This window comes from Protomyctophum parallelum, assembly GCF_964188405.1.
Source record: "Protomyctophum parallelum genome assembly, chromosome: 18".
Lineage (NCBI taxonomy): Eukaryota > Metazoa > Chordata > Actinopteri > Myctophiformes > Myctophidae > Protomyctophum > Protomyctophum parallelum.
In genome coordinates, this window is record NC_139716.1 from 45,723,209 (window position 1) to 45,748,157 (window position 24,949).

Here is a 24,949-nt window from a genome sequence, read left to right on the forward strand (position 1 = left end):
GAGGTCCCAGGACCCCCAGGGTCCATATAGGGAGGTCCCAGGACCCCCAGGGTCCATATAGGGAGGTCCCAGGACCCCCAGGGTCCATATAGGGAGGTCCCAGGACCCCCAGGGTCCATATAGGGAGGTCCCAGGACCCCCAGGGTCCCATATAGAGCGTTGCAGTCCCCTACCAGGGCCCAGGAAATGAGTCTCCGTTCATTTTCCTCATAGACATTTCAGAAAGTATTTATTTAAAGACGTTTACGCCGCGGACAAAGACAACTCTTGTCGTGACAAATCATGACAACAAACACAATTTTTCGGGCCAAACAAAGAATTTAAAAAAACGGCAGGTTACAACACTTTTTTTTGTTGTTTTTCTTCTATGTAATTATTTGTTTGGTCCAAAATATTGTGTTTGGGTTGTCATGATTTGTCACGCCTCGAGTTGGCTTTGTACGACGCTTAAAAGGTCTCTAAATAAATACTTTTTGAAATGTCTATGAGGGAAAAATGCATTGTGATTCATTTCCTGGGCCTGGCGTCGTCATGAAAGGGGGCGGGACCAGGGGCTCATTGAGGGGGTCCCAGGACCCCCAGGGTCCCTATAGGGAGGTCCCAGAGCACTCTAGGGTCTGTTCTATGACTATATGGACCTTTAAGGACCTCTGGGGTTCCGTTAGCAAGATAAAGTCTATGTATATATATTCTAGGTGGAGGTGAGTTGGAGCAGATAAAGTCTATGTATATATATTCTAGGTGGAGGTGAGTTGGAGCAGATAAAGTCTATGTATATATATTCTAGGTGGAGGTGAGTTGGAGCAGATAAAGTCTATGTATATATATTCTAGGTGGAGGTGAGTTGGAGCAGATAAAGTCTATGTATATATATTCTAGGTGGAGGTGAGTTGGAGCAGATAAAGTCTATGTATATATATTCTAGGTGGAGGTGAGTTGGAGCAGATAAAGTCTATGTATATATATTCTAGGTGGAGGTGAGTTGGAGCAGATAAAGTCTATGTATATATATTCTAGGTGGAGGTGAGTTGGAGCAGATAAAGTATATGTATATATATTCTAGGTGGAGGTGAGTTGGAGCAGATAAAGTATATGTATATATATTCTAGGTGGAGGTGAGTTGGAGCAGATAAAGTCTATGTATATATATTCTAGGTGGAGGTGAGTTGGAGCAGATAAAGTCTATGTATATATATTCTAGGTGGAGGTGAGTTGGAGCAGATAAAGTCTATGTATATATATTCTAGGTGGAGGTGAGTTGGAGCAGATAAAGTCTATGTATATATATTCTAGGTGGAGGTGAGTTGGAGCAGATAAAGTCTATGTATATATATTCTAGGTGGAGGTGAGTTGGAGCAGATAAAGTATATGTATATATATTCTAGGTGGAGGTGAGTTGGAGCAGATAAAGTATATGTATATATATTCTAGGTGGAGGTGAGTTGGAGCAGATAAAGTCTATGTATATATATTCTAGGTGGAGGTGAGTTGGAGCAGATAAAGTCTATGTATATATATTCTAGGTGGAGGTGAGTTGGAGCAGATAAAGTCTATGTATATATATTCTAGGTGGAGGTGAGTTGGAGCAGATAAAGTCTATGTATATATATTCTAGGTGGAGGTGAGTTGGAGCAGATAAAGTCTATGTATATATATTCTAGGTGGAGGTGAGTTGGAGCAGATAAAGTCTATGTATATATATTCTAGGTGGAGGTGAGTTGGAGCAGATAAAGTATATGTATATATATTCTAGGTGGAGGTGAGTTGGAGCAGATAAAGTATATGTATATATATTCTAGGTGGAGGTGAGTTGGAGCAGATAAAGTCTATGTATATATATTCTAGGTGGAGGTGAGTTGGAGCAGATAAAGTATATGTATATATATTCTAGGTGGAGGTGAGTTGGAGCAGATAAAGTATATGTATATATATTCTAGGTGGAGGTGAGTTGGAGCAGATAAAGTATATGTATATATATTCTAGGTGGAGGTGAGTTGGAGCAGATAAAGTCTATGTATATATATTCTAGGTGGAGGTGAGTTGGAGCAGATAAAGTCTATGTATATATATTCTAGGTGGAGGTGAGTTGGAGCAGATAAAGTCTATGTATATATATTCTAGGTGGAGATGAGTTGGAGCAGATAAAGTCTATGTATATATATTCTAGGTGGAGGTGAGTTGGAGCAGATAAAGTCTATGTATATATATTCTAGGTGGAGGTGAGTTGGAGCAGATAAAGTCTATGTATATATATTCTAGGTGGAGGTGAGTTGGAGCAGATAAAGTCTATGTATATATATTCTAGGTGGAGGTGAGTTGGAGCAGATAAAGTCTATGTATATATATTCTAGGTGGAGGTGAGTTGGAGCAGATAAAGTCTATGTATATATATTCTAGGTGGAGGTGAGTTGGAGCAGATAAAGTCTATGTATATATATTCTAGGTGGAGGTGAGTTGGAGCAGATAAAGTCTATGTATATATATTCTAGGTGGAGGTGAGTTGGAGCAGATAAAGTCTATGTATATATATTCTAGGTGGAGGTGAGTTGGAGCAGCTTCAACACTGGAGACGTTTTTCTGCTGGATTTGGGCAACACTATAGTCCAGTGGAACGGACCGGAGAGCAACAGACAGGAGAGACTGAAGGTATCTAAAGAACTACATAATACACTATTTACATAAATAGAACTACATAATACACTATGAAGGTATCTAAAGAACTACATAATACACTATGAAGGTATCTAAAGAACTACATAATACACTATGAAGGTATCTAAAGAACTACATAATACACTATGAAGGTATCTAAAGAACTACATAATACACTATGAAGGTATCTAAAGAACTACATAATACACTATGAAGGTATCTAAAGAACTACATAATACACTATGAAGGTATCTAAAGAACTACATAATACACTATGAAGGTATCTAAAGAACTACATAATACACTATGAAGGTATCTAAAGAACTACATAATACACTATGAAGGTATCTAAAGAACTACATAATACACTATGAAGGTATCTAAAGAACTACATAATACACTATGAAGGTATCTAAAGAACTACATAATACACTATGAAGGTATCTAAAGAACTACATAATACACTATGAAGGTATCTAAAGAACTACATAATACACTATGAAGGTATCTAAAGAACTACATAATACACTATGTACATAAATAGAACTACATAATACACTATGAAGGTATCTAAAGAACTACATAATACACTATGAAGGTATCTAAAGAACTACATAATACACTATGAAGGTATCTAAAGAACTACATAATACACTATGAAGGTATCTAAAGAACTACATAATACACTATTTACATAAATAGAACTACATAATACACTATGAAGGTATCTAAAGAACTACATAATACACTATGAAGGTATCTAAAGAACTACATAATACACTATAAAGGTATCTAAAGAACTACATAATACACTATGAAGGTATCTAAAGAACTACATAATACACTATAAAGGTATCTAAAGAGCTACATAATACACTATGAAGGTATCTAAAGAACTACATAATACACTATGAAGGTATCTAAAGAACTACATAATACACTATGAAGGTATCTAAAGAACTACATTAACCCATTCTGACCTGAGATCAGATTCATACGAGGTTTCCACTGGACACACACTGGTCTGATGAACCCATTCTGACCTGAGATCAGATTCTATAAAAATGTCAGTCGTTCTTGTCGATTTTTCAAAAATAGCAGACCTACAAGCTCGTAGCACGCCACTCGGTGGCGCGCTATGAGCTTGTAGGTCTGCTATTTTTCAATAGCTAAAGCATAACATGATGCTAACACCAAAATGGGTTCCCGTTCAGAATGGGTTAAATTAACACGGTAACCCTCCGTTCCCAGGGCATGATGTTGTTTAAATTGACACGGTAACCTCCGTTCCCAGGGCATGATGTTGTTTAAATTGACACGGTAACCTCCGTTCCAAGGGCATGATGTTGTTTAAATTGACACGGTAACCTCCGTTCCCAGGGCATGATGTTGTTTAAATTGACACGGTCGGTACCTTCCGTTCCCAGGGCATGATGTTGGCCAAAGACATCCGGGACAGGGAGCGGGGCGGGCGGGCGGAGGTGGGGGTGGTGGAGGGCGACATGGAGGTCCACGCCCCTCCTCACCTCATGGACATACTGACCAGCGCTCTGGGGCCCAGAACCTCTGAGCTGAAGACCCCTGGGACCTCTGACCAGACATCTGACCACCACCGGCTGGCCCAGCTCACCCTGTACCAGTGAGTATAGTCTGACCAGCACCCTGTACCAGTGAGTATAGTCTGACCAGCACCCTGTACCAGTGAGTATAGTCTGACACCACCCTGTACCAGTGAGTATTCAGTCTGACACCACCCTGTACCAGTGAGTATTCAGTCTGACACCACCCTGTACCAGTGAGTATTCAGTCTGACACCACCCTGTACCAGTGAGTATAGTCTGACACCACCCTGTACCAGTGAGTATAGTCTGACCAGCACCCTGTACCAGTGAGTATAGTCTGACACCACCCTGTACCAGTGAGTATTCAGTCTGACACCACCCTGTACCAGTGAGTATTCAGTCTGACCAGCACCCTGTACCAGTGAGTATTCACTCTGACCAGCACCCTGTACCAGTGAGTATTCAGTCTGACACCACCCTGTACCAGTGAGTATTCAGTCTGACCAGCACCCTGTACCAGTGAGTATTCAGTCTGACCAGCACCCTGTACCAGAGAGTATTCAGTCTGACACCACCCTGTACCAGTGAGTATTCAGTCTGACACCACCCTGTACCAGTGAGTATAGTCTGACCAGCACCCTGTACCAGTGAGTATTCAGTCTGACCAGCACCCTGTACCAGTGAGTATTCAGTCTGACACCACCCTGTACCAGAGAGTATTCAGTCTGACACCACCCTGTACCAGAGAGTATTCAGTCTGACACCACCCTGTACCAGTGAGTATTCAGTCTGACACCACCCTGTACCAGAGAGTATTCAGTCTGACACCACCCTGTACCAGAGAGTATTCAGTCTGACACCACCCTGTACCAGAGAGTATTCAGTCTGACACCACCCTGTACCAGAGAGTATTCAGTCTGACACCACCCTGTACCAGAGAGTATTCAGTCTGACACCACCCTGTACCAGTGAGTATTCAGTCTGACCAGCACCCTGTACCAGAGAGTATTCAGTCTGACACCACCCTGTACCAGAGAGTATTTAGTCTGACCAGCACCCTGTACCAGTGAGTATTCAGTCTGACCAGCACCCTGTACCAGTGAGTATTCAGTCTGACCAGCACCCTGTACCAGTGAGTATTCAGTCTGACACCACCCTGTACCAGAGAGTATTCAGTCTGACCACCAGTGAGTAGAGGAGCTGAATGTCCTGAAATGAGAACCAGAAAACATTCAGACACATAACAGGTTTTCATCATAACAGGTTTTCATCATAACAGGTTTTCATCATAACATGTTTTCATCATAACATGTTTTCATCATAACAGGTTTCCATCATAACGGGTTTCCATCATAACAGGTTTTCATCATAACATGTTTTCATCATAACAGGTTTTCATCATAACAGGTTTCCATCATAACATGTTTTCATCATAACAGGTTTTCATCATAACAGGTTTCCATCATAACAGGTTTCCATCATAACAGGTTTCCATCATAACAGGTTTTCATCATAACATGTTTTCATCATAACATGTTTTCATCATAACATGTTTTCATCATAACAGGTTTTCATCATAACAGGTTTTCATCATAACAGGTTTTCATCATAACAGGTTTTCATCATAACAGGTTTTCATCATAACAGGTTTCCATCATAACAGGTTTTCATCATAACAGGTTTTCATCATAACAGGTTTCCATCATAACAGGTTTTTATCATAACAGGTTTTCATCATAACAGGTTTTCATCATAACAGGTTTTCATCATAACAGGTTTTCATCATAACAGGTTTTCATCATAACAGGTTTTCATCACCAGCTTTTTGCAGTTTTCAAGACAGACATAATTCAGATTTAATAGAAAAGATTGGTCGAACACACACACACACACACACACACACACACACACACACACACACACACACACACACACACACACACACACACACACACACACACACACACACACACACACACACACACACACACACACACACACACACACACACACACACACACACACACACACACACACACACACACACACACTCTCATTGGGTAGGTTTAGACTGACGATAGGTTCTTGGTTTAAATAGATTACTATGAATGTGATGTATTACATCGCGTTTGCGTTGCTTTACTGTAAATCTCTCTGGATTAAGAGCGCCTGCTAAAATGCCACAATTGTGAATTGATAGTCCCTCGTTTATATTTATGATTGTATTATTTATTTTCTATATTTGTTATCAGCATGCAATGAGATATAATTTAGCAGCAGAAACTGTAGGCTACAGCCCAATAACTAGCAGGTGAGCAATCACACTAGCATGTACTGAAGTAAACATGTAGAAGTAAAAAGTAACATGTTCTTAACCCATTCTGACCTGAGATCAGATTCTAAAAATGTCTGTTTGAAAATGATAGTTTTCTGGAAAAGCTATGTTTCCATGTCAGTCGTTCTTCGATTTTTCAAAAATAGCAGACCTACAAAGCTCGTAGCTATGAGCTTGTAGATCTGCTATTTTTCAATAGCTAAAGCATAACATGATGCCAACACCAAAAGGGGTTCCCGCCCAGAATGTGCTTAAACATCCTTCAGCTAACGTTAAACGTTGTGTTACATGTCGTTTCCTCTCAGCGTGTCGGACGCTGAAGGTCAGATGAAGGTCACAGAAGTCGCCACCAGACCGTTGGTCCAGGAACTATTAAATCATGACGTGAGTTTCAGTTTAATAATAATTATAATTATACATCCAATAATATGAGACAATCATGTTGGACCTACTGGATGTGTACAGTGAAGAACCCCACAGGCCGACTGGGCAGCAAGTCTACTGATTTATTCATGAACAGAAAGTCACTAGTGTAGTTAGTGTCTGTCAACTACAAACTGCATGTTACAGGAGAACTAAATGAACAGAAAGTCACTAGTGTAGTTAGTGTCTGTCAACTACAAACTGCATGTTACAGGAGACTAAATGAACAGAGAGTCACTAGTGTAGTTAGTGTCTGTCAACTACAAACTGCATGTTACAGGAGACTAAATGAACAGAAAGTCACTAGTGTAGTTAGTGTCTGTCAACTACAAACTGCATGTTACAGGAGACTAAATGAACAGAGAGTCACTAGTGTAGTTAGTGTCTGTCAACTACAAACTGCATGTTACAGGAGAACTAAATGAACAGAAAGTCACTAGTGTAGTTAGTGTCTGTCAACTACAAACTGCATGTTACAGGAGAACTAAATGAACAGAAAGTCACTAGTGTAGTTAGTGTCTGTCAACTACAAACTGCATGTTACAGGAGAACTAAATGAACAGAAAGTCACTAGTGTAGTTAGTGTCTGTCAACTACAAACTGCATGTTACAGGAGAACTAAATGAACAGAAAGTCACTAGTGTAGTTAGTGTCTGTCAACTACAAACTGCATGTTACAGGAGAACTAAATGAACAGAGAGTCACTAGTGTAGTTAGTGTCTGTCAACTACAAACTGCATGTTACAGGAGAACTAAATGAACAGAGAGTCACTAGTGTAGTTAGTGTCTGTCAACTACAAACTGCATGTTACAGGAGAACTAAATGAACAGAGAGTCACTAGTGTAGTTAGTGTCTGTCAACTACAAACTGCATGTTACAGGAGAACTAAATGAACAGAGAGTCACTAGTGTAGTTAGTGTCTGTCAACTACAAACTGCATGTTACAGGAGAACTAAATGAACAGAAAGTCACTAGTGTAGTTAGTGTCTGTCAACTACAAACTGCATGTTACAGGAGAACTAAATGAACAGAAAGTCCCTAGTGTAGTGTCTGTCAACTACAAACTGCATGTTACAGGAGAACTAAATGAACAGAGAGTCACTAGTGTAGTTAGTGTCTGTCAACTACAGACTGCATGTTACAGGAGAACTAAATGAACAGAGAGTCACTAGTGTAGTTAGTGTCTGTCAACTACAGACTGCATGTTACAGGAGAACTAAATGAACAGAGAGTCACTAGTGTAGTGTCTGTCAACTACAAACTGCATGTTACAGGAGAACTAAATGAACAGAGAGTCACTAGTGTAGTTAGTGTCTGTCAACTACAAACTGCATGTTACAGGAGAACTAAATGAACAGAGAGTCACTAGTGTAGTTAGTGTCTGTCAACTACAGACTGCATGTTACAGGAGAACTAAATGAACAGAGAGTCACTAGTGTAGTTAGTGTCTGTCAACTACAGACTGCATGTTACAGGAGAACTAAATGAACAGAAAGTCACTAGTGTAGTGTCTGTCAACTACAAACTGCATGTTACAGGAGAACTAAATGAACAGAGAGTCACTAGTGTAGTTAGTGTCTGTCAACTACAGACTGCATGTTACAGGAGAACTAAATGAACAGAAAGTCACTAGTGTAGTTAGTGTCTGTCAACTACAAACTGCATGTTACAGGAGAACTAAATGAACAGAAAGTCACTAGTGTAGTTAGTGTCTGTCAACTACAAACTGCATGTTACAGGAGAACTAAATGAACAGAAAGTCACTAGTGTAGTTAGTGTCTGTCAACTACAAACTGCATGTTACAGGAGAACTAAATGAACAGAAAGTCACTAGTGTAGTTAGTGTCTGTCAACTACAGAATGCATGTTACAGGAGAACTAAATGAACAGAGAGTCACTAGTGTAGTTAGTGTCTGTCAACTACAAACTGCATGTTACAGGAGAACTAAATGAACAGAAAGTCACTAGTGTAGTTAGTGTCTGTCAACTACAAACTGCATGTTACAGGAGACTAAATGAACAGAAAGTCACTAGTGTAGTTAGTGTCTGTCAACTACAAACTGCATGTTACAGGAGAACTAAATGAACAGAAAGTCACTAGTGTAGTTAGTGTCTGTCAACTACAAACTGCATGTTACAGGAGAACTAAATGAACAGAAAGTCACTAGTGTAGTTAGTGTCTGTCAACTACAAACTGCATGTTACAGGAGAACTAAATGAACAGAAAGTCACTAGTGTAGTTAGTGTCTGTCAACTACAAACTGCATGTTACAGGAGAACTAAATGAACAGAAAGTCACTAGTGTAGTGTCTGTCAACTACAAACTGCATGTTACAGGAGAACTAAATGAACAGAGAGTCACTAGTGTAGTGTCTGTCAACTACAAACTGCATGTTACAGGAGAACTAAATGAACAGAAAGTCACTAGTGTAGTTAGTGTCTGTCAACTACAAACTGCATGTTACAGGAGAACTAAATGAACAGAAAGTCACTAGTGTAGTTAGTGTCTGTCAACTACAAACTGCATGTTACAGGAGAACTAAATGAACAGAAAGTCACTAGTGTAGTTAGTGTCTGTCAACTACAAACTGCATGTTACAGGAGACTAAATGAACAGAAAGTCACTAGTGTAGTTAGTGTCTGTCAACTACAAACTGCATGTTACAGGAGAACTAAATGAACAGAAAGTCACTAGTGTAGTTAGTGTCTGTCAACTACAAACTGCATGTTACAGGAGACTAAATGAACAGAAAGTCACTAGTGTAGTTAGTGTCTGTCAACTACAAACTGCATGTTACAGGAGAACTAAATGAACAGAAAGTCACTAGTGTAGTTAGTGTCTGTCAACTACAAACTGCATGTTACAGGAGAACTAAATGAACAGAAAGTCACTAGTGTAGTTAGTGTCTGTCAACTACAAACTGCATGTTACAGGAGAACTAAATGAACAGAAAGTCACTAGTGTAGTTAGTGTCTGTCAACTACAAACTGCATGTTACAGGAGAACTAAATGAACAGAGAGTCACTAGTGTAGTTAGTGTCTGTCAACTACAAACTGCATGTTACAGGAGAACTAAATGAACAGAAAGTCACTAGTGTAGTTAGTGTCTGTCAACTACAAACTGCATGTTACAGGAGAACTAAATGAACAGAAAGTCACTAGTGTAGTTAGTGTCTGTCAACTACAAACTGCATGTTACAGGAGACTAAATGAACAGAAAGTCACTAGTGTAGTTAGTGTCTGTCAACTACAAACTGCATGTTACAGGAGAACTAAATGAACAGAAAGTCACTAGTGTAGTTAGTGTCTGTCAACTACAAACTGCATGTTACAGGAGAACTAAATGAACAGAAAGTCACTAGTGTAGTTAGTGTCTGTCAACTACAAACTGCATGTTACAGGAGAACTAAATGAACAGAAAGTCACTAGTGTAGTTAGTGTCTGTCAACTACAAACTGCATGTTACAGGAGAAATAAATGAACAGAAAGTCACTAGTGTAGTTAGTGTCTGTCAACTACAAACTGCATGTTACAGGAGAACTAAATGAACAGAAAGTCACTAGTGTAGTTAGTGTCTGTCAACTACAAACTGCATGTTACAGGAGACTAAATGAACAGAAAGTCACTAGTGTAGTTAGTGTCTGTCAACTACAAACTGCATGTTACAGGAGAACTAAATGAACAGAAAGTCACTAGTGTAGTTAGTGTCTGTCAACTACAAACTGCATGTTACAGGAGAACTAAATGAACAGAGAGTCACTAGTGTAGTTAGTGTCTGTCAACTACAAACTGCATGTTACAGGAGAACTAAATGAACAGAAAGTCACTAGTGTAGTTAGTGTCTGTCAACTACAAACTGCATGTTACAGGAGACTAAATGAACAGAAAGTCACTAGTGTAGTTAGTGTCTGTCAACTACAAACTGCATGTTACAGGAGAACTAAATGAACAGAAAGTCACTAGTGTAGTTAGTGTCTGTCAACTACAAACTGCATGTTACAGGAGAACTAAATGAACAGAAAGTCACTAGTGTAGTTAGTGTCTGTCAACTACAAACTGCATGTTACAGGAGACTAAATGAACAGAAAGTCACTAGTGTAGTTAGTGTCTGTCAACTACAAACTGCATGTTACAGGAGAACTAAATGAACAGAAAGTCACTAGTGTAGTTAGTGTCTGTCAACTACAAACTGCATGTTACAGGAGACTAAATGAACAGAAAGTCACTAGTGTAGTTAGTGTCTGTCAACTACAAACTGCATGTTACAGGAGAACTAAATGAACAGAAAGTCACTAGTGTAGTTAGTGTCTGTCAACTACAAACTACATGTTACAGGAGAACTAAATGAACAGAAAGTCACTAGTGTAGTTAGTGTCTGTCAACTACAAACTACATGTTACAGGAGACTAAATGAACAGAAAGTCACTAGTGTAGTGTCTGTCAACTACAAACTGCATGTTACAGGAGAACTAAATGAACAGAAAGTCACTAGTGTAGTTAGTGTCTGTCAACTACAAACTGCATGTTACAGGAGAACTAAATGAACAGAAAGTCACTAGTGTAGTTAGTGTCTGTCAACTACAAACTGCATGTTACAGGAGAACTAAATGAACAGAAAGTCACTAGTGTAGTTAGTGTCTGTCAACTACAAACTGCATGTTACAGGAGACTAAATGAACAGAAAGTCACTAGTGTAGTTAGTGTCTGTCAACTACAAACTGCATGTTACAGGAGAACTAAATGAACAGAAAGTCACTAGTGTAGTTAGTGTCTGTCAACTACAAACTGCATGTTACAGGAGACTAAATGAACAGAAAGTCACTAGTGTAGTTAGTGTCTGTCAACTACAAACTGCATGTTACAGGAGAACTAAATGAACAGAAAGTCACTAGTGTAGTGTCTGTCAACTACAAACTACATGTTACAGGAGAACTAAATGAACAGAAAGTCACTAGTGTAGTTAGTGTCTGTCAACTACAAACTGCATGTTACAGGAGAACTAAATGAACAGAAAGTCACTAGTGTAGTTAGTGTCTGTCAACTACAAACTGCATGTTACAGGAGAACTAAATGAACAGAAAGTCACTAGTGTAGTGTCTGTCAACTACAAACTGCATGTTACAGGAGAACTAAATGAACAGAAAGTCACTAGTGTAGTTAGTGTCTGTCAACTACAAACTGCATGTTACAGGAGAACTAAATGAACAGAAAGTCACTAGTGTAGTTAGTGTCTGTCAACTACAAACTGCATGTTACAGGAGACTAAATGAACAGAAAGTCACTAGTGTAGTTAGTGTCTGTCAACTACAAACTGCATGTTACAGGAGAACTAAATGAACAGAAAGTCACTAGTGTAGTTAGTGTCTGTCAACTACAAACTGCATGTTACAGGAGACTAAATGAACAGAAAGTCACTAGTGTAGTTAGTGTCTGTCAACTACAAACTGCATGTTACAGGAGAACTAAATGAACAGAAAGTCACTAGTGTAGTGTCTGTCAACTACAAACTGCATGTTACAGGAGAACTAAATGCACAGAAAGTCACTAGTGTAGTTAGTGTCTGTCAACTACAAACTACATGTTACAGGAGAACTAAATGAACAGAAAGTCACTAGTGTAGTTAGTGTCTGTCAACTACAAACTGCATGTTACAGGAGAACTAAATGAACAGAAAGTCACTAGTGTAGTTAGTGTCTGTCAACTACAAATTGCATGTTACAGGAGAACTAAATGAACAGAAAGTCACTAGTGTAGTTAGTGTCTGTCAACTACAAACTGCATGTTACAGGAGAACTAAATGAACAGAAAGTCACTAGTGTAGTTAGTGTCTGTCAACTACAAACTGCATGTTACAGGAGAACTAAATGAACAGAAAGTCACTAGTGTAGTTAGTGTCTGTCAACTACAGACTGCATGTTACAGGAGAACTAAATGAACAGAAAGTCACTAGTGTAGTTAGTGTCTGTCAACTACAAACTGCATGTTACAGGAGACTAAATGAACAGAAAGTCACTAGTGTAGTTAGTGTCTGTCAACTACAAACTGCATGTTACAGGAGAACTAAATGAACAGAAAGTCACTAGTGTAGTGTCTGTCAACTACAAACTGCATGTTACAGGAGAACTAAATGCACAGAAAGTCACTAGTGTAGTTAGTGTCTGTCAACTACAAACTGCATGTTACAGGAGAACTAAATGAACAGAAAGTCACTAGTGTAGTTAGTGTCTGTCAACTACAAACTGCATGTTACAGGAGACTAAATGAACAGAAAGTCACTAGTGTAGTTAGTGTCTGTCAACTACAAACTACATGTTACAGGAGAACTAAATGAACAGAAAGTCACTAGTGTAGTTAGTGTCTGTCAACTACAAACTGCATGTTACAGGAGAACTAAATGAACAGAAAGTCACTAGTGTAGTTAGTGTCTGTCAACTACAAATTGCATGTTACAGGAGAACTAAATGAACAGAAAGTCACTAGTGTAGTTAGTGTCTGTCAACTACAAACTGCATGTTACAGGAGAACTAAATGAACAGAAAGTCACTAGTGTAGTTAGTGTCTGTCAACTACAAACTGCATGTTACAGGAGAACTAAATGAACAGAAAGTCACTAGTGTAGTGTCTGTCAACTACAAACTGCATGTTACAGGAGAACTAAATGAACAGAGAGTCACTAGTGTAGTTAGTGTCTGTCAACTACAGACTGCATGTTACAGGAGAACTAAATGAACAGAAAGTCACTAGTGTAGTTAGTGTCTGTCAACTACAAACTGCATGTTACAGGAGAACTAAATGAACAGAAAGTCACTAGTGTAGTTAGTGTCTGTCAACTACAAACTGCATGTTACAGGAGAACTAAATGCACAGAAAGTCACTAGTGTAGTTAGTGTCTGTCAACTACAAACTGCATGTTACAGGAGAACTAAATGAACAGAGAGTCACTAGTGTAGTTAGTGTCTGTCAACTACAAACTGCATGTTACAGTAGAACTAAATGAACAGAAAGTCACTAGTGTAGTTAGTGTCTGTCAACTACAAACTGCATGTTACAGGAGAACTAAATGAACAGAAAGTCACTAGTGTAGTTAGTGTCTGTCAACTACAAACTGCATGTTACAGGAGAACTAAATGAACAGAAAGTCACTAGTGTAGTTAGTGTCTGTCAACTACAAACTGCATGTTACAGGAGACTAAATGAACAGAAAGTCACTAGTGTAGTTAGTGTCTGTCAACTACAAACTGCATGTTACAGGAGACTAAATGAACAGAAAGTCACTAGTGTAGTTAGTGTCTGTCAACTACAAACTGCATGTTACAGGAGACTAAATGAACAGAAAGTCACTAGTGTAGTTAGTGTCTGTCAACTACAAACTGCATGTTACAGGAGACTAAATGAACAGAAAGTCACTAGTGTAGTGTCTGTCAACTACAAACTGCATGTTACAGGAGAACTAAATGCACAGAAAGTCACTAGTGTAGTGTCTGTCAACTACAAACTGCATGTTACAGGAGAACTAAATGAACAGAAAGTCACTAGTGTAGTTAGTGTCTGTCAACTACAAACTGCATGTTACAGGAGAACTAAATGAACAGAGAGTCACTAGTGTAGTTAGTGTCTGTCAACTACAAACTGCATGTTACAGGAGAACTAAATGCACAGAGAGTCACTAGTGTAGTTAGTGTCTGTCAACTACAAACTGCATGTTACAGGAGAACTAAATGAACAGAAAGTCACTAGTGTAGTTAGTGTCTGTCAACTACAAACTGCATGTTACAGGAGAACTAAATGAACAGAGAGTCACTAGTGTAGTGTCTGTCAACTACAAACTGCATGTTACAGGAGAACTAAATGAACAGAGAGTCACTAGTGTAGTTAGTGTCTGTCAACTACAAACTGCATGTTACAGGAGAACTAAATGAACAGAAAGTCACTAGTGTAGTGTCTGTCAACTACAAACTGCATGTTACAGGAGAACTAAATGAACAGAAAGTCACTAGTGTAGTTAGTGTCTGTCAACTACAAACTGCATGTTACAGGAGAACTAAATGCACAGAAAGTCACTAGTGTAGTTAGTGTCTGTCAACTACAAACTGCATGTTACAGGAGACTAAATGAACAGAAAGTCACTAGTGTAGTTAGTGTCTGTCAACTACAAACTGCATGTTACAGGAGAACTAAATGAACAGAAAGTCACTAGTGTAGTTAGTGTCTGTCAACTACAAACTGCATGTTACAGGAGAACTAAATGAACAGAAAGTCACTAGTGTAGTGTCTGTCAACTACAAACTGCATGTTACAGGAGAACTAAATGAACAGAGAGTCACTAGTGTAGTTAGTGTCTGTCAACTACAAACTGCATGTTACAGGAGAACTAAATGCACAGAAAGTCACTAGTGTAGTGTCTGTCAACTACAAACTGCATGTTACAGGAGAACTAAATGAACAGAAAGTCACTAGTGTAGTTAGTGTCTGTCAACTACAAACTGCATGTTACAGGAGAACTAAATGCACAGAAAGTCACTAGTGTAGTTAGTGTCTGTCAACTACAAACTACATGTTACAGGAGAACTAAATGAACAGAGAGTCACTAGTGTAGTTAGTGTCTGTCAACTACAAACTGCATGTTACAGGAGAACTAAATGCACAGAAAGTCACTAGTGTAGTGTCTGTCAACTACAAACTGCATGTTACAGGAGAACTAAATGAACAGAAAGTCACTAGTGTAGTTAGTGTCTGTCAACTACAAACTGCATGTTACAGGAGAACTAAATGCACAGAAAGTCACTAGTGTAGTTAGTGTCTGTCAACTACAAACTACATGTTACAGGAGAACTAAATGCACAGAAAGTCACTAGTGTAGTTAGTGTCTGTCAACTACAAACTGCATGTTACAGGAGAACTAAATGAACAGAGAGTCACTAGTGTAGTTAGTGTCTGTCAACTACAAACTGCATGTTACAGGAGAACTAAATGAACAGAGAGTCACTAGTGTAGTTAGTGTCTGTCAACTACAAACTGCATGTTACAGGAGAACTAAATGAACAGAAAGTCACTAGTGTAGTTAGTGTCTGTCAACTACAAACTGCATGTTACAGGAGAACTAAATGAACAGAAAGTCACTAGTGTAGTTAGTGTCTGTCAACTACAAACTGCATGTTACAGGAGAACTAAATGAACAGAAAGTCACTAGTGTAGTTAGTGTCTGTCAACTACAAACTGCATGTTACAGGAGAACTAAATGAACAGAGAGTCACTAGTGTAGTTAGTGTCTGTCAACTACAAACTGCATGTTACAGGAGAACTAAATGCACAGAGAGTCACTAGTGTAGTTAGTGTCTGTCAACTACAAACTGCATGTTACAGGAGAACTAAATGAACAGAAAGTCACTAGTGTAGTTAGTGTCTGTCAACTACAAACTGCATGTTACAGGAGAACTAAATGAACAGAAAGTCACTAGTGTAGTTAGTGTCTGTCAACTACAAACTGCATGTTACAGGAGAACTAAATGAACAGAGAGTCACTAGTGTAGTGTCTGTCAACTACAAACTGCATGTTACAGGAGAACTAAATGAACAGAAAGTCACTAGTGTAGTTAGTGTCTGTCAACTACAAACTGCATGTTACAGGAGAACTAAATGAACAGAAAGTCACTAGTGTAGTTAGTGTCTGTCAACTACAAACTGCATGTTACAGGAGAACTAAATGAACAGAAAGTCACTAGTGTAGTTAGTGTCTGTCAACTACAAACTGCATGTTACAGGAGAACTAAATGAACAGAAAGTCACTAGTGTAGTTAGTGTCTGTCAACTACAAACTGCATGTTACAGGAGACTAAATGAACAGAAAGTCACTAGTGTAGTTAGTGTCTGTCAACTACAAACTGCATGTTACAGGAGAACTAAATGAACAGAGAGTCACTAGTGTAGTTAGTGTCTGTCAACTACAAACTGCATGTTACAGGAGAACTAAATGAACAGAAAGTCACTAGTGTAGTTAGTGTCTGTCAACTACAAACTGCATGTTACAGGAGAACTAAATGAACAGAAAGTCACTAGTGTAGTTAGTGTCTGTCAACTACAAACTGCATGTTACAGGAGAACTAAATGAACAGAAAGTCACTAGTGTAGTTAGTGTCTGTCAACTACAAACTGCATGTTACAGGAGAACTAAATGAACAGAAAGTCACTAGTGTAGTTAGTGTCTGTCAACTACAAACTGCATGTTACAGGAGAACTAAATGAACAGAGAGTCACTAGTGTAGTTAGTGTCTGTCAACTACAAACTGCATGTTACAGGAGAACTAAATGAACAGAAAGTCACTAGTGTAGTTAGTGTCTGTCAACTACAAACTGCATGTTACAGGAGAACTAAATGAACAGAGTATTTATAGACAACACACAGGTGAACACATGCAGACACAATCAGCACGCGATTGGCTGGAACTAACAGGGACACAGCTGATTGGCTGGAACTAACAGGACACAGCTGATTGGCTGGAACTAACAGGACACAGCTGATTGGCTGGAACTAACAGGACACAGCTGATTGGCTGGAACTAACAGGACACAGCTGATTGGCTGGAACTAACAGGACACAGCTGATTGGCTGGAACTAACAGGACACAGCTGATTGGCTGGAACTAACAGGACACAGCTGATTGGCTGGAACTAACAGGACACAGCTGATTGGCTGGAACTAACAGGACACAGCTGATTGGCTGGAACTAACAGGACACAGCTGATTGGCTGGAACTAACAGGACACAGCTGATTGGCTGGAACTAACAGGACACAGCTGATTGGCTGGAACTAACAGGACACAGCTGATTGGCTGGAACTAACAGGACACAGCTGATTGGCTGGAACTAACAGGACACAGCTGATTGGCTGGAACTAACAGGACACAGCTGATTGGCTGGAACTAACAGGGACACAGCTGATTGGCTGGAACTAACAGGACACAGCTGATTGGCTGCCTAGAACTAACAGGTGGACTCGAGTTAGCGATCAGTGTCGTATAGGTGCAGTGGTGGAAAAAGTACTCAATTGTCTTAAAGTATAAATACTGCAATGTAGAAGTACTCTGTTACAAGTAGAAGTCCGGTATTCAAAATGTACCTGTAGTGTCGGCCCGATAAGCGGCTGGAAATGAGCACAGAGTCAGGATGTAAAAAGCAGCCACACCGTGGTTTATTCCAAAAAGAAGGTTGACAGCATGGCCAATGGCAGAATACAGGCAGCAAACAAATAGGGCATGTTGGTGTGCAGCTCCACCATGCCCTCTCACTGAATCCAACACTGAGTTGGTGTGTGCTTCCTGGCAGCCTTTTATAGTCAGCTGAACCAATCAGTGCAGACTGTACCATTTTACCGGTTAAACATGCAACCCTTTTCTGAGCCCCACATAACCCACATCACCTGAACCTATAACTCTATATCCCTACACCGGTAAGTACATATCAATGATGCCCACTATTGCAAGATAACCCACATATCACATTATCATTAGCAGCTCCACTGCATAACTCAACCACCCCCATGGCTATTTCACTGTGGTCCAGTCCAGACCAATACATGGTGCTCTGGTAGCCTGGGACTCTTTTGCCCGAACACACTGGAACAGACAGAACAGAAGCAGTCAGTATTCACGTACCCATAACAGTCTCATATTACATAATTATTATTTTTTTCATGTTCATAATACTTTCAATAAACCAGTTAAACTCATGACTTTTCCTTTGTGTGTCAAACAATATACATATTGAAATGTGCCAAATATCAGTAACGGAGGACCACTTCGTTACAGTACCCCCAGTAAAAGTACAAAAGACATCTAAGTGTATTTAATAGGAATCTAAATTTAAAAAATAACTAGTGCTGGTATAAATGATATATATTATATTATATCTATATCTTTTTTATCCCACGATTCTGTAACCCATTTCTCACCCCTGTGTCAATCATCTAATGTGATCCTGGGCTCTACACACCCTCCGCCAACCTAGTCCCCATATATGGGGGACAAGGGGAGAGCAACCTAGTCCCCATATATGGGGGACAAGGGGAGACCAACCTAGTCCCCATATATGGGGGACAAGGGGAGAGCAACCTAGTCCCCATATATGGGGGACAAGGGGAGACCAACCTAGTCCCCATATATGGGGGACAAGGGGAGACCAACCTAGTCCCCATATATGGGGGACAAGGGGAGACCAACCTAGTCCCCATATATGGGGGACAAGGGGAGACCAAACTAGTCCCCATATATGGGGGACAAGGGGAGAGCAACGGACTTGAACTCATGCTTCCTTCATGCCTGAGTGTCCAAGTTGCTCCTTTACACCTGACAGGGGGGAGTTTCCCTGGTTGGACGTAGCGCGTGGAAGGAACACGTTATTCCAACCAGTTCCTTTCCCCTCCATCAGGCGCCCCGGCTGGCCAGGGGGAGGCAGTTTAGAGACCAGTTCCTTTCCCCTCCATCAGGCGCCCCGGCTGGCCAGGGGGAGGCAGTTTAGAGACCAGTTCCTTTCCCCTCCATCAGGCGCCCCGGCTGGCCAGGGGGAGGCAGTATAGTGATTACTGCATGTTGAGGGTATATTATATAATATTATATATAATGTATATTTTCCAGGACTGCTACATCTTGGATCAAGGAGGCTTGAAGATCTTTGTCTGGAAAGGAAAGAAGGCGAACAAGGCCGAGAGGCAGGCAGCCATGTCTAGAGCTCTGGTAACAGATCTACAAGCCATGTCTAGAGCAATGTTTAGGACCTTACAGAGCTCTGGTGACAATGTTTAGGACCTTAGAATACATACTGTTGTTTGACCTTCAAGGACCTTACATAGAATACATAGTGCTTTGTCATCTGTACCATTATGTCAAATGTTTTAACCCATTCTGACCTGAGATCAGATTCATACGAGGTTTCCACTGGACACACACTGGTCTGATTAACCCATTCTGACCTGAGATCAGATTAAAAAAATGTCAGTCGTTCTTCGATTTTTCAAAAATAGCAGATCTACAAGCTCGTAGCGCGCCACTCGGTGGCGCGCTATGAGCTTGTAGATCTGCTATTTTTCAATAGCTAAAGCATAACATGATGCTGACACCAAAATGGGTTCCCGTTCAGAATGTTTTAAACATTTATACAACATAATGTATTTGTTTGGATAAAATAGTTCCGATGATAAGTATCACAAAAGCTGATACAATTCTGATAGAGGATTTTCCAGAGCGGCCTGTTATAGCGCCACCAGGAGGCCGACTTTTGAAAATCTTTTTCTTTGCCATTACTCCTCCAGATTCTGTCCAAAAATCCCGCAAATCGTTACACACTATCTCTACAGTCATGTGTTCAAGACGGATCTGTACGATATTACATATTCCATCCTAATTGGCTATTATTGGCTTTCAAAGTTTGCAGGATTGGCCCATTTTGAACAAAAAAAGCCTCAAATCATGAACGCAGCGTGCAATTTACGTGAAATCTTTCACACCCTTTCCTACTAGGCTGAGGAATATATCCCACCCTTTGGCCTGTTTGTTATAGCGCCACCATTTTGAACCAAATGCCTCAAATCATCCAATTGCCATCCAAGGCGTATAAGAAGAAATGGCTCCCTTTTCACATGGGCCGGTTATAGCGCCACCAGGAGGCCACAACCTGCCCTGCCCTGGTGGAGACCTGTGCCCCGAGGTTATAGCGCCACCAGGAGGCCACAACCTGCCCTGCCCTGGTGGAGACCTGTGCCCCGAGGTTATAGCGCCACCAGGAGGCCACAACCTGCCCTGCCCTGGTGGAGACCTGTGCCCCGAGGTTATAGCGCCACCAGGAGGCCACAACCTGCCCTGCCCTGGTGGAGGGCACAGGACTCTGTAAAGTAAACTATCGACCGATACGCATCTTATCAGTATCTGTATCGGTGATACCGATACTTTTTTGGATTTTGACACATTTTACCTTCTGAATATACGCATGTTACCATTCTACTTTTCCAGGAGTTCATTAAAACACAGAAGTACGCCGTGAGCACCAACGTAGAGACGGTGAACGACGGGGCCGAGTCGGCTCTCTTCAAGCAGCTGTTCTGTTCCTGGAGGTCCAGAGACCAGAGCCAGGGACTGGGGAGGGTCTACGCCAGGGGGAGAGTGGGTATGTGGGTCTGGGGAGGGTCTACGCCAGGGGGAGAGGTCTGGAGAGGGTCTACGCCAGGGGGAGAGTGGGTATGTGGGTCTGGGGACCAGTCCCCTCTGAAAGGTAGTGCAAAACGCATGAGGAGGAACGGTCATCGTTTTTTGGTCATTTGACCTTTTTCAGATTTATTCCTATATACTGTATATATTATATACAGTATATATATATACTGTATATATTATATACAGTATATATATATACTGTATATATTATACCGTACTACTGTTGCATTGACGATGTGTCCTTCCAGCCGATGTCACCCAGGAGAAGTTTGACGCCACTCTGATGCACGCCAGGCCCGAGGTGGCCGCACAGGAACGCATGGTGGACGACGGAGAGGGACAGCTGGAGGTAGGACTGACGCTACGACTCTACGCTCTCACGTTAATAACACAGCTGGAGGTAGGACTGACGCTACGGCTCTACGCTCTGACGTTAATAACACAGCTGGAGGTAGGACTGACGCTACGGCTCTACGCTCTGACGTTAATAACACAGCTGGAGGTAGGACTGATGCTACGACTCTACGCTCTCACGTTAATAACACAGCTGGAGGTAGGACTGACGCTACGGCTCTACGCTCTGACGTTAATAACACAGCTGGAGGTAGGACTGACGCTACGGCTCTACGCTCTGACGTAAAAAACACAGCTGGAGGTAGGACTGACGCTACCACTCTCTGCTCTGACGTTAATAACACAGCTGGAGGTAGGACTGACGCTACCACTCTCTGCTCTGACGTTAATAACACAGCTGGAGGTAGGACTGATGCTACGACTCTCTGCTCTCACGTTAATAACACAGCTGGAGGTAGGACTGATGCTACGACTCTACGCTCTCACGTTAATAACACAGCTGGAGGTAGGACTGACGCTACGACTCTACGCTCTCACGTTAATAACACAGCTGGAGGTAGGACTGACGCTACGACTCTACGCTCTCACGTTAATAACACAGCTGGAGGTAGGACTGACGCTACGACTCTACGCTCTCACGTTAATAACACAGCTGGAGGTAGGACTGATGCTACGACTCTACGCTCTCACGTTAATAACACAGCTGGAGGTAGGACTGACGCTACGGCTCCATGCTCTGACGTTAATAACACAGCTGGAGGTAGAACTGACGCTACGACTCTCTGCTCTCACGTTAATAACACAGCTGGAGGTAGGACTGACGCTATGGCTCTATGCTCTGACGTTAATAACACAGCTGGAGGTAGGACTGACGCTACGGCTCTACGCTCTGACGTTAATAACACAGCTGGAGGTAGGACTGACGCTACGACTCTACGCTCTGACGTTAATAACACAGCTGGAGGTAGGACTGATGCTACGACTCTACGCTCTGACGTTAATAACACAGCTGGAGGTAGGACTGACGCTACGACTCTACGCTCTCACGTTAATAACACAGCTGGAGGTAGGACTGACGCTACGACTCTACGCTCTGACGTTAATAACACAGCTGGAGGTAGGACTGACGCTACGGCTCTACGCTCTGACGTTAATAACACAGCTGGAGGTAGGACTGACGCTACGATAGTGAACCATGACTCTATTCTTAATATCTCTATGTTAATAACACAGCTGCTCCAATCATTATAACGACGGCGCGTCAAACAGGTGTGGCGCATCGAGGACCTGGAGCTGGTCCCCGTGGAGGCCGAGAGGCACGGATACTTCTATGGAGGAGACTGTTACCTTCTGCTGTACGGCTACGAGGTCCACATGAAGAGGAACTACCTGCTGTACATCTGGCAGGTAGGAGACTGTTACCTTCTGCTCTACAGCTATGAGGTCCACAGCCAGAGGAACTACCTGCTGTACAGGTATGAGGTCAACATGGGCTCTAGGTTACATAATGGCAGGTACAGTAGGAGTACAGTAGGAGTACAGTAGGAGTGACCTCATACCTGCTGTACAGGTATGATGTCACTCATGGGCTCTAGGCCTTCCTCACATTCACAGTCAACATGGCGAAAATATCTGATCGACAAGCTTATGAGTCACAGCATCCTGTAAGCTTGTTTAGTCCCCAGGGTTCAAGTGATTAAATACTGTGTTCTTATTGGTTCCAGGGTCGTCATGCCTCTGTGTTCTGATTGGTTCCAGGGTCGTCATGCCTCTGTGTTCTGATTGGTTCCAGGGTCGTCATGCCTCTGTGTTCTTATTGGTTCCAGGGTCGTCATGCCTCTGTGTTCTGATTGGTTCCAGGGTCGTCATGCCTCTGTGTTCTGATTGGTTCCAGGGTCGTCATGCCTCTGTGTTCTTATTGGTTCCAGGGTCGTCATGCCTCTGTGTTCTGATTGGTTCCAGGGTCGTCATGCCTCCCAGGACGAGGTGGCAGCCTCGGCCTTCCAGGCGGTCAGCTTGGACCAGAAGTACGACGGGCGACCCGTGCAGGTCAGACTGACCATGGGCAAGGAGCCGCGCCACTTCATGGCCATGTTCAAGGGCAGGATGGTCATCTTTGAGGTAACGCATGTTGTGTATATCTGTGGGTCTCAACCCCCCCCCCCCCCCCCCCGCACCGACAGGATCGGCTTGGTATGCAGCGGTTCTGTTACGGGGGTTGCCAAGGGGCCAGCTAGGCACTCCAATGTTGAAGCGCTGGGCCCTCTAGTGGTAAGAGGAAGGACTGCAGGCGGACCCGTGGATTCATGACGAGGAAACCCCCCCGTGCAGCATCTGGGCTTTAACATTGAGCGCTCGGTTGCACTTTCCGCATTTGACCTCCAAATTGTGGAGGTCAAAATTAATGCGGAAATGCGCCCAAAAAGGCGGAAATAGACGGTCCCTCCGGCGGCTTCAAAACGCCACTGAGCAACTTCCACTGGCATGAATAGCGGAGGGGGCGGAGCTTCACGCCAGTTCAGTCTCTATCCTTTTAATACTCTATGGGGTTACCTCTCGTCCTGATTTCAGTAAGGGAGGGGGGAGGAGGGGGAGAGGCTTTTTTTTCTCTTTCTTTTTTGGATCACGTGATCGGAGCGTTGTTGAACCACGTAGAAATCCCTTTGCCGCAATACATGAGTCAATAAGCAGACATGGCAACACAGCTGTAGCCTTAGCTGTGATAATCAGGATAAGTCCGGCTGTTAAATCTGGTTTATTTCAGGGAGGAACCTCTAGATCCTATAGAACCTGAAGCTCCCGTCAGCTTCTGATAGTTAAATCTGGTTTGTTTCAGGGAGGAACCTCTAGATCCTAGAACCTGAAGCTCCCGTCGGCTTCTGATAGTTAAATCTGGTTTGTTTCAGGAAGGAACCTCTAGATCCTAGAACCTGAAGCTCCCGTCAGCTTCTGATAGTTAAATCTGGTTTATTTCAGGAAGGAACCTCTAGATCCTAGAACCTGAACCTCCCGTCGCCTTCTGATAGTTAAATCTGGTTTGTCTCAGGAAGGAACCTCTAGATCCTATAGAACCTGAACCTCCCGTCAGCTTCTGATAGTTAAATCTGGTTTATTTCAGGAAGGAACCTCTAGATCCTATAGAACCTGAACCTCCCGTCGGCTTCTGATAGTTAAATCTGGTTTATTTCAGGAAGGAACCTCTAGGTCCTAGAACCTGAACCTCCCGTCAGCTTCTGATAGTTAAATCTGGTTTGTTTCAGGAAGGAACCTCTAGATCCTAGAACCTGAAGCTCCCGTCAGCTTCTGATAGTTAAATCTGGTTTATTTCAGGAAGGAACCTCTAGATCCTAGAACCTGAACCTCCCGTCGCCTTCTGATAGTTAAATCTGGTTTGTCTCAGGAAGGAACCTCTAGATCCTATA

General features: G+C 41.8%; 1 protein-coding gene across 1 annotated transcript in view; it reads left to right on the forward strand.

Annotated features, from left to right (window-relative positions):
- Window positions 1-24,949, forward strand: part of avil (advillin) — a gene marked incomplete at its 3' end in the record, with an annotated part of 51,675 nt that overhangs the window by 7,444 nt on the left and 19,282 nt on the right. The window contains exons 5-12 of the mRNA XM_083789290.1: window positions 2,536-2,646; window positions 4,080-4,291; window positions 6,855-6,933; window positions 19,605-19,703; window positions 20,976-21,129; window positions 21,422-21,522; window positions 22,797-22,934; window positions 23,490-23,648. Coding sequence (XP_083645416.1) covers window positions 2,536-2,646; window positions 4,080-4,291; window positions 6,855-6,933; window positions 19,605-19,703; window positions 20,976-21,129; window positions 21,422-21,522; window positions 22,797-22,934; window positions 23,490-23,648 — 1,053 coding nt within the window. The remainder of the gene's footprint in view (window positions 1-2,535; window positions 2,647-4,079; window positions 4,292-6,854; window positions 6,934-19,604; window positions 19,704-20,975; window positions 21,130-21,421; window positions 21,523-22,796; window positions 22,935-23,489; window positions 23,649-24,949) is intronic.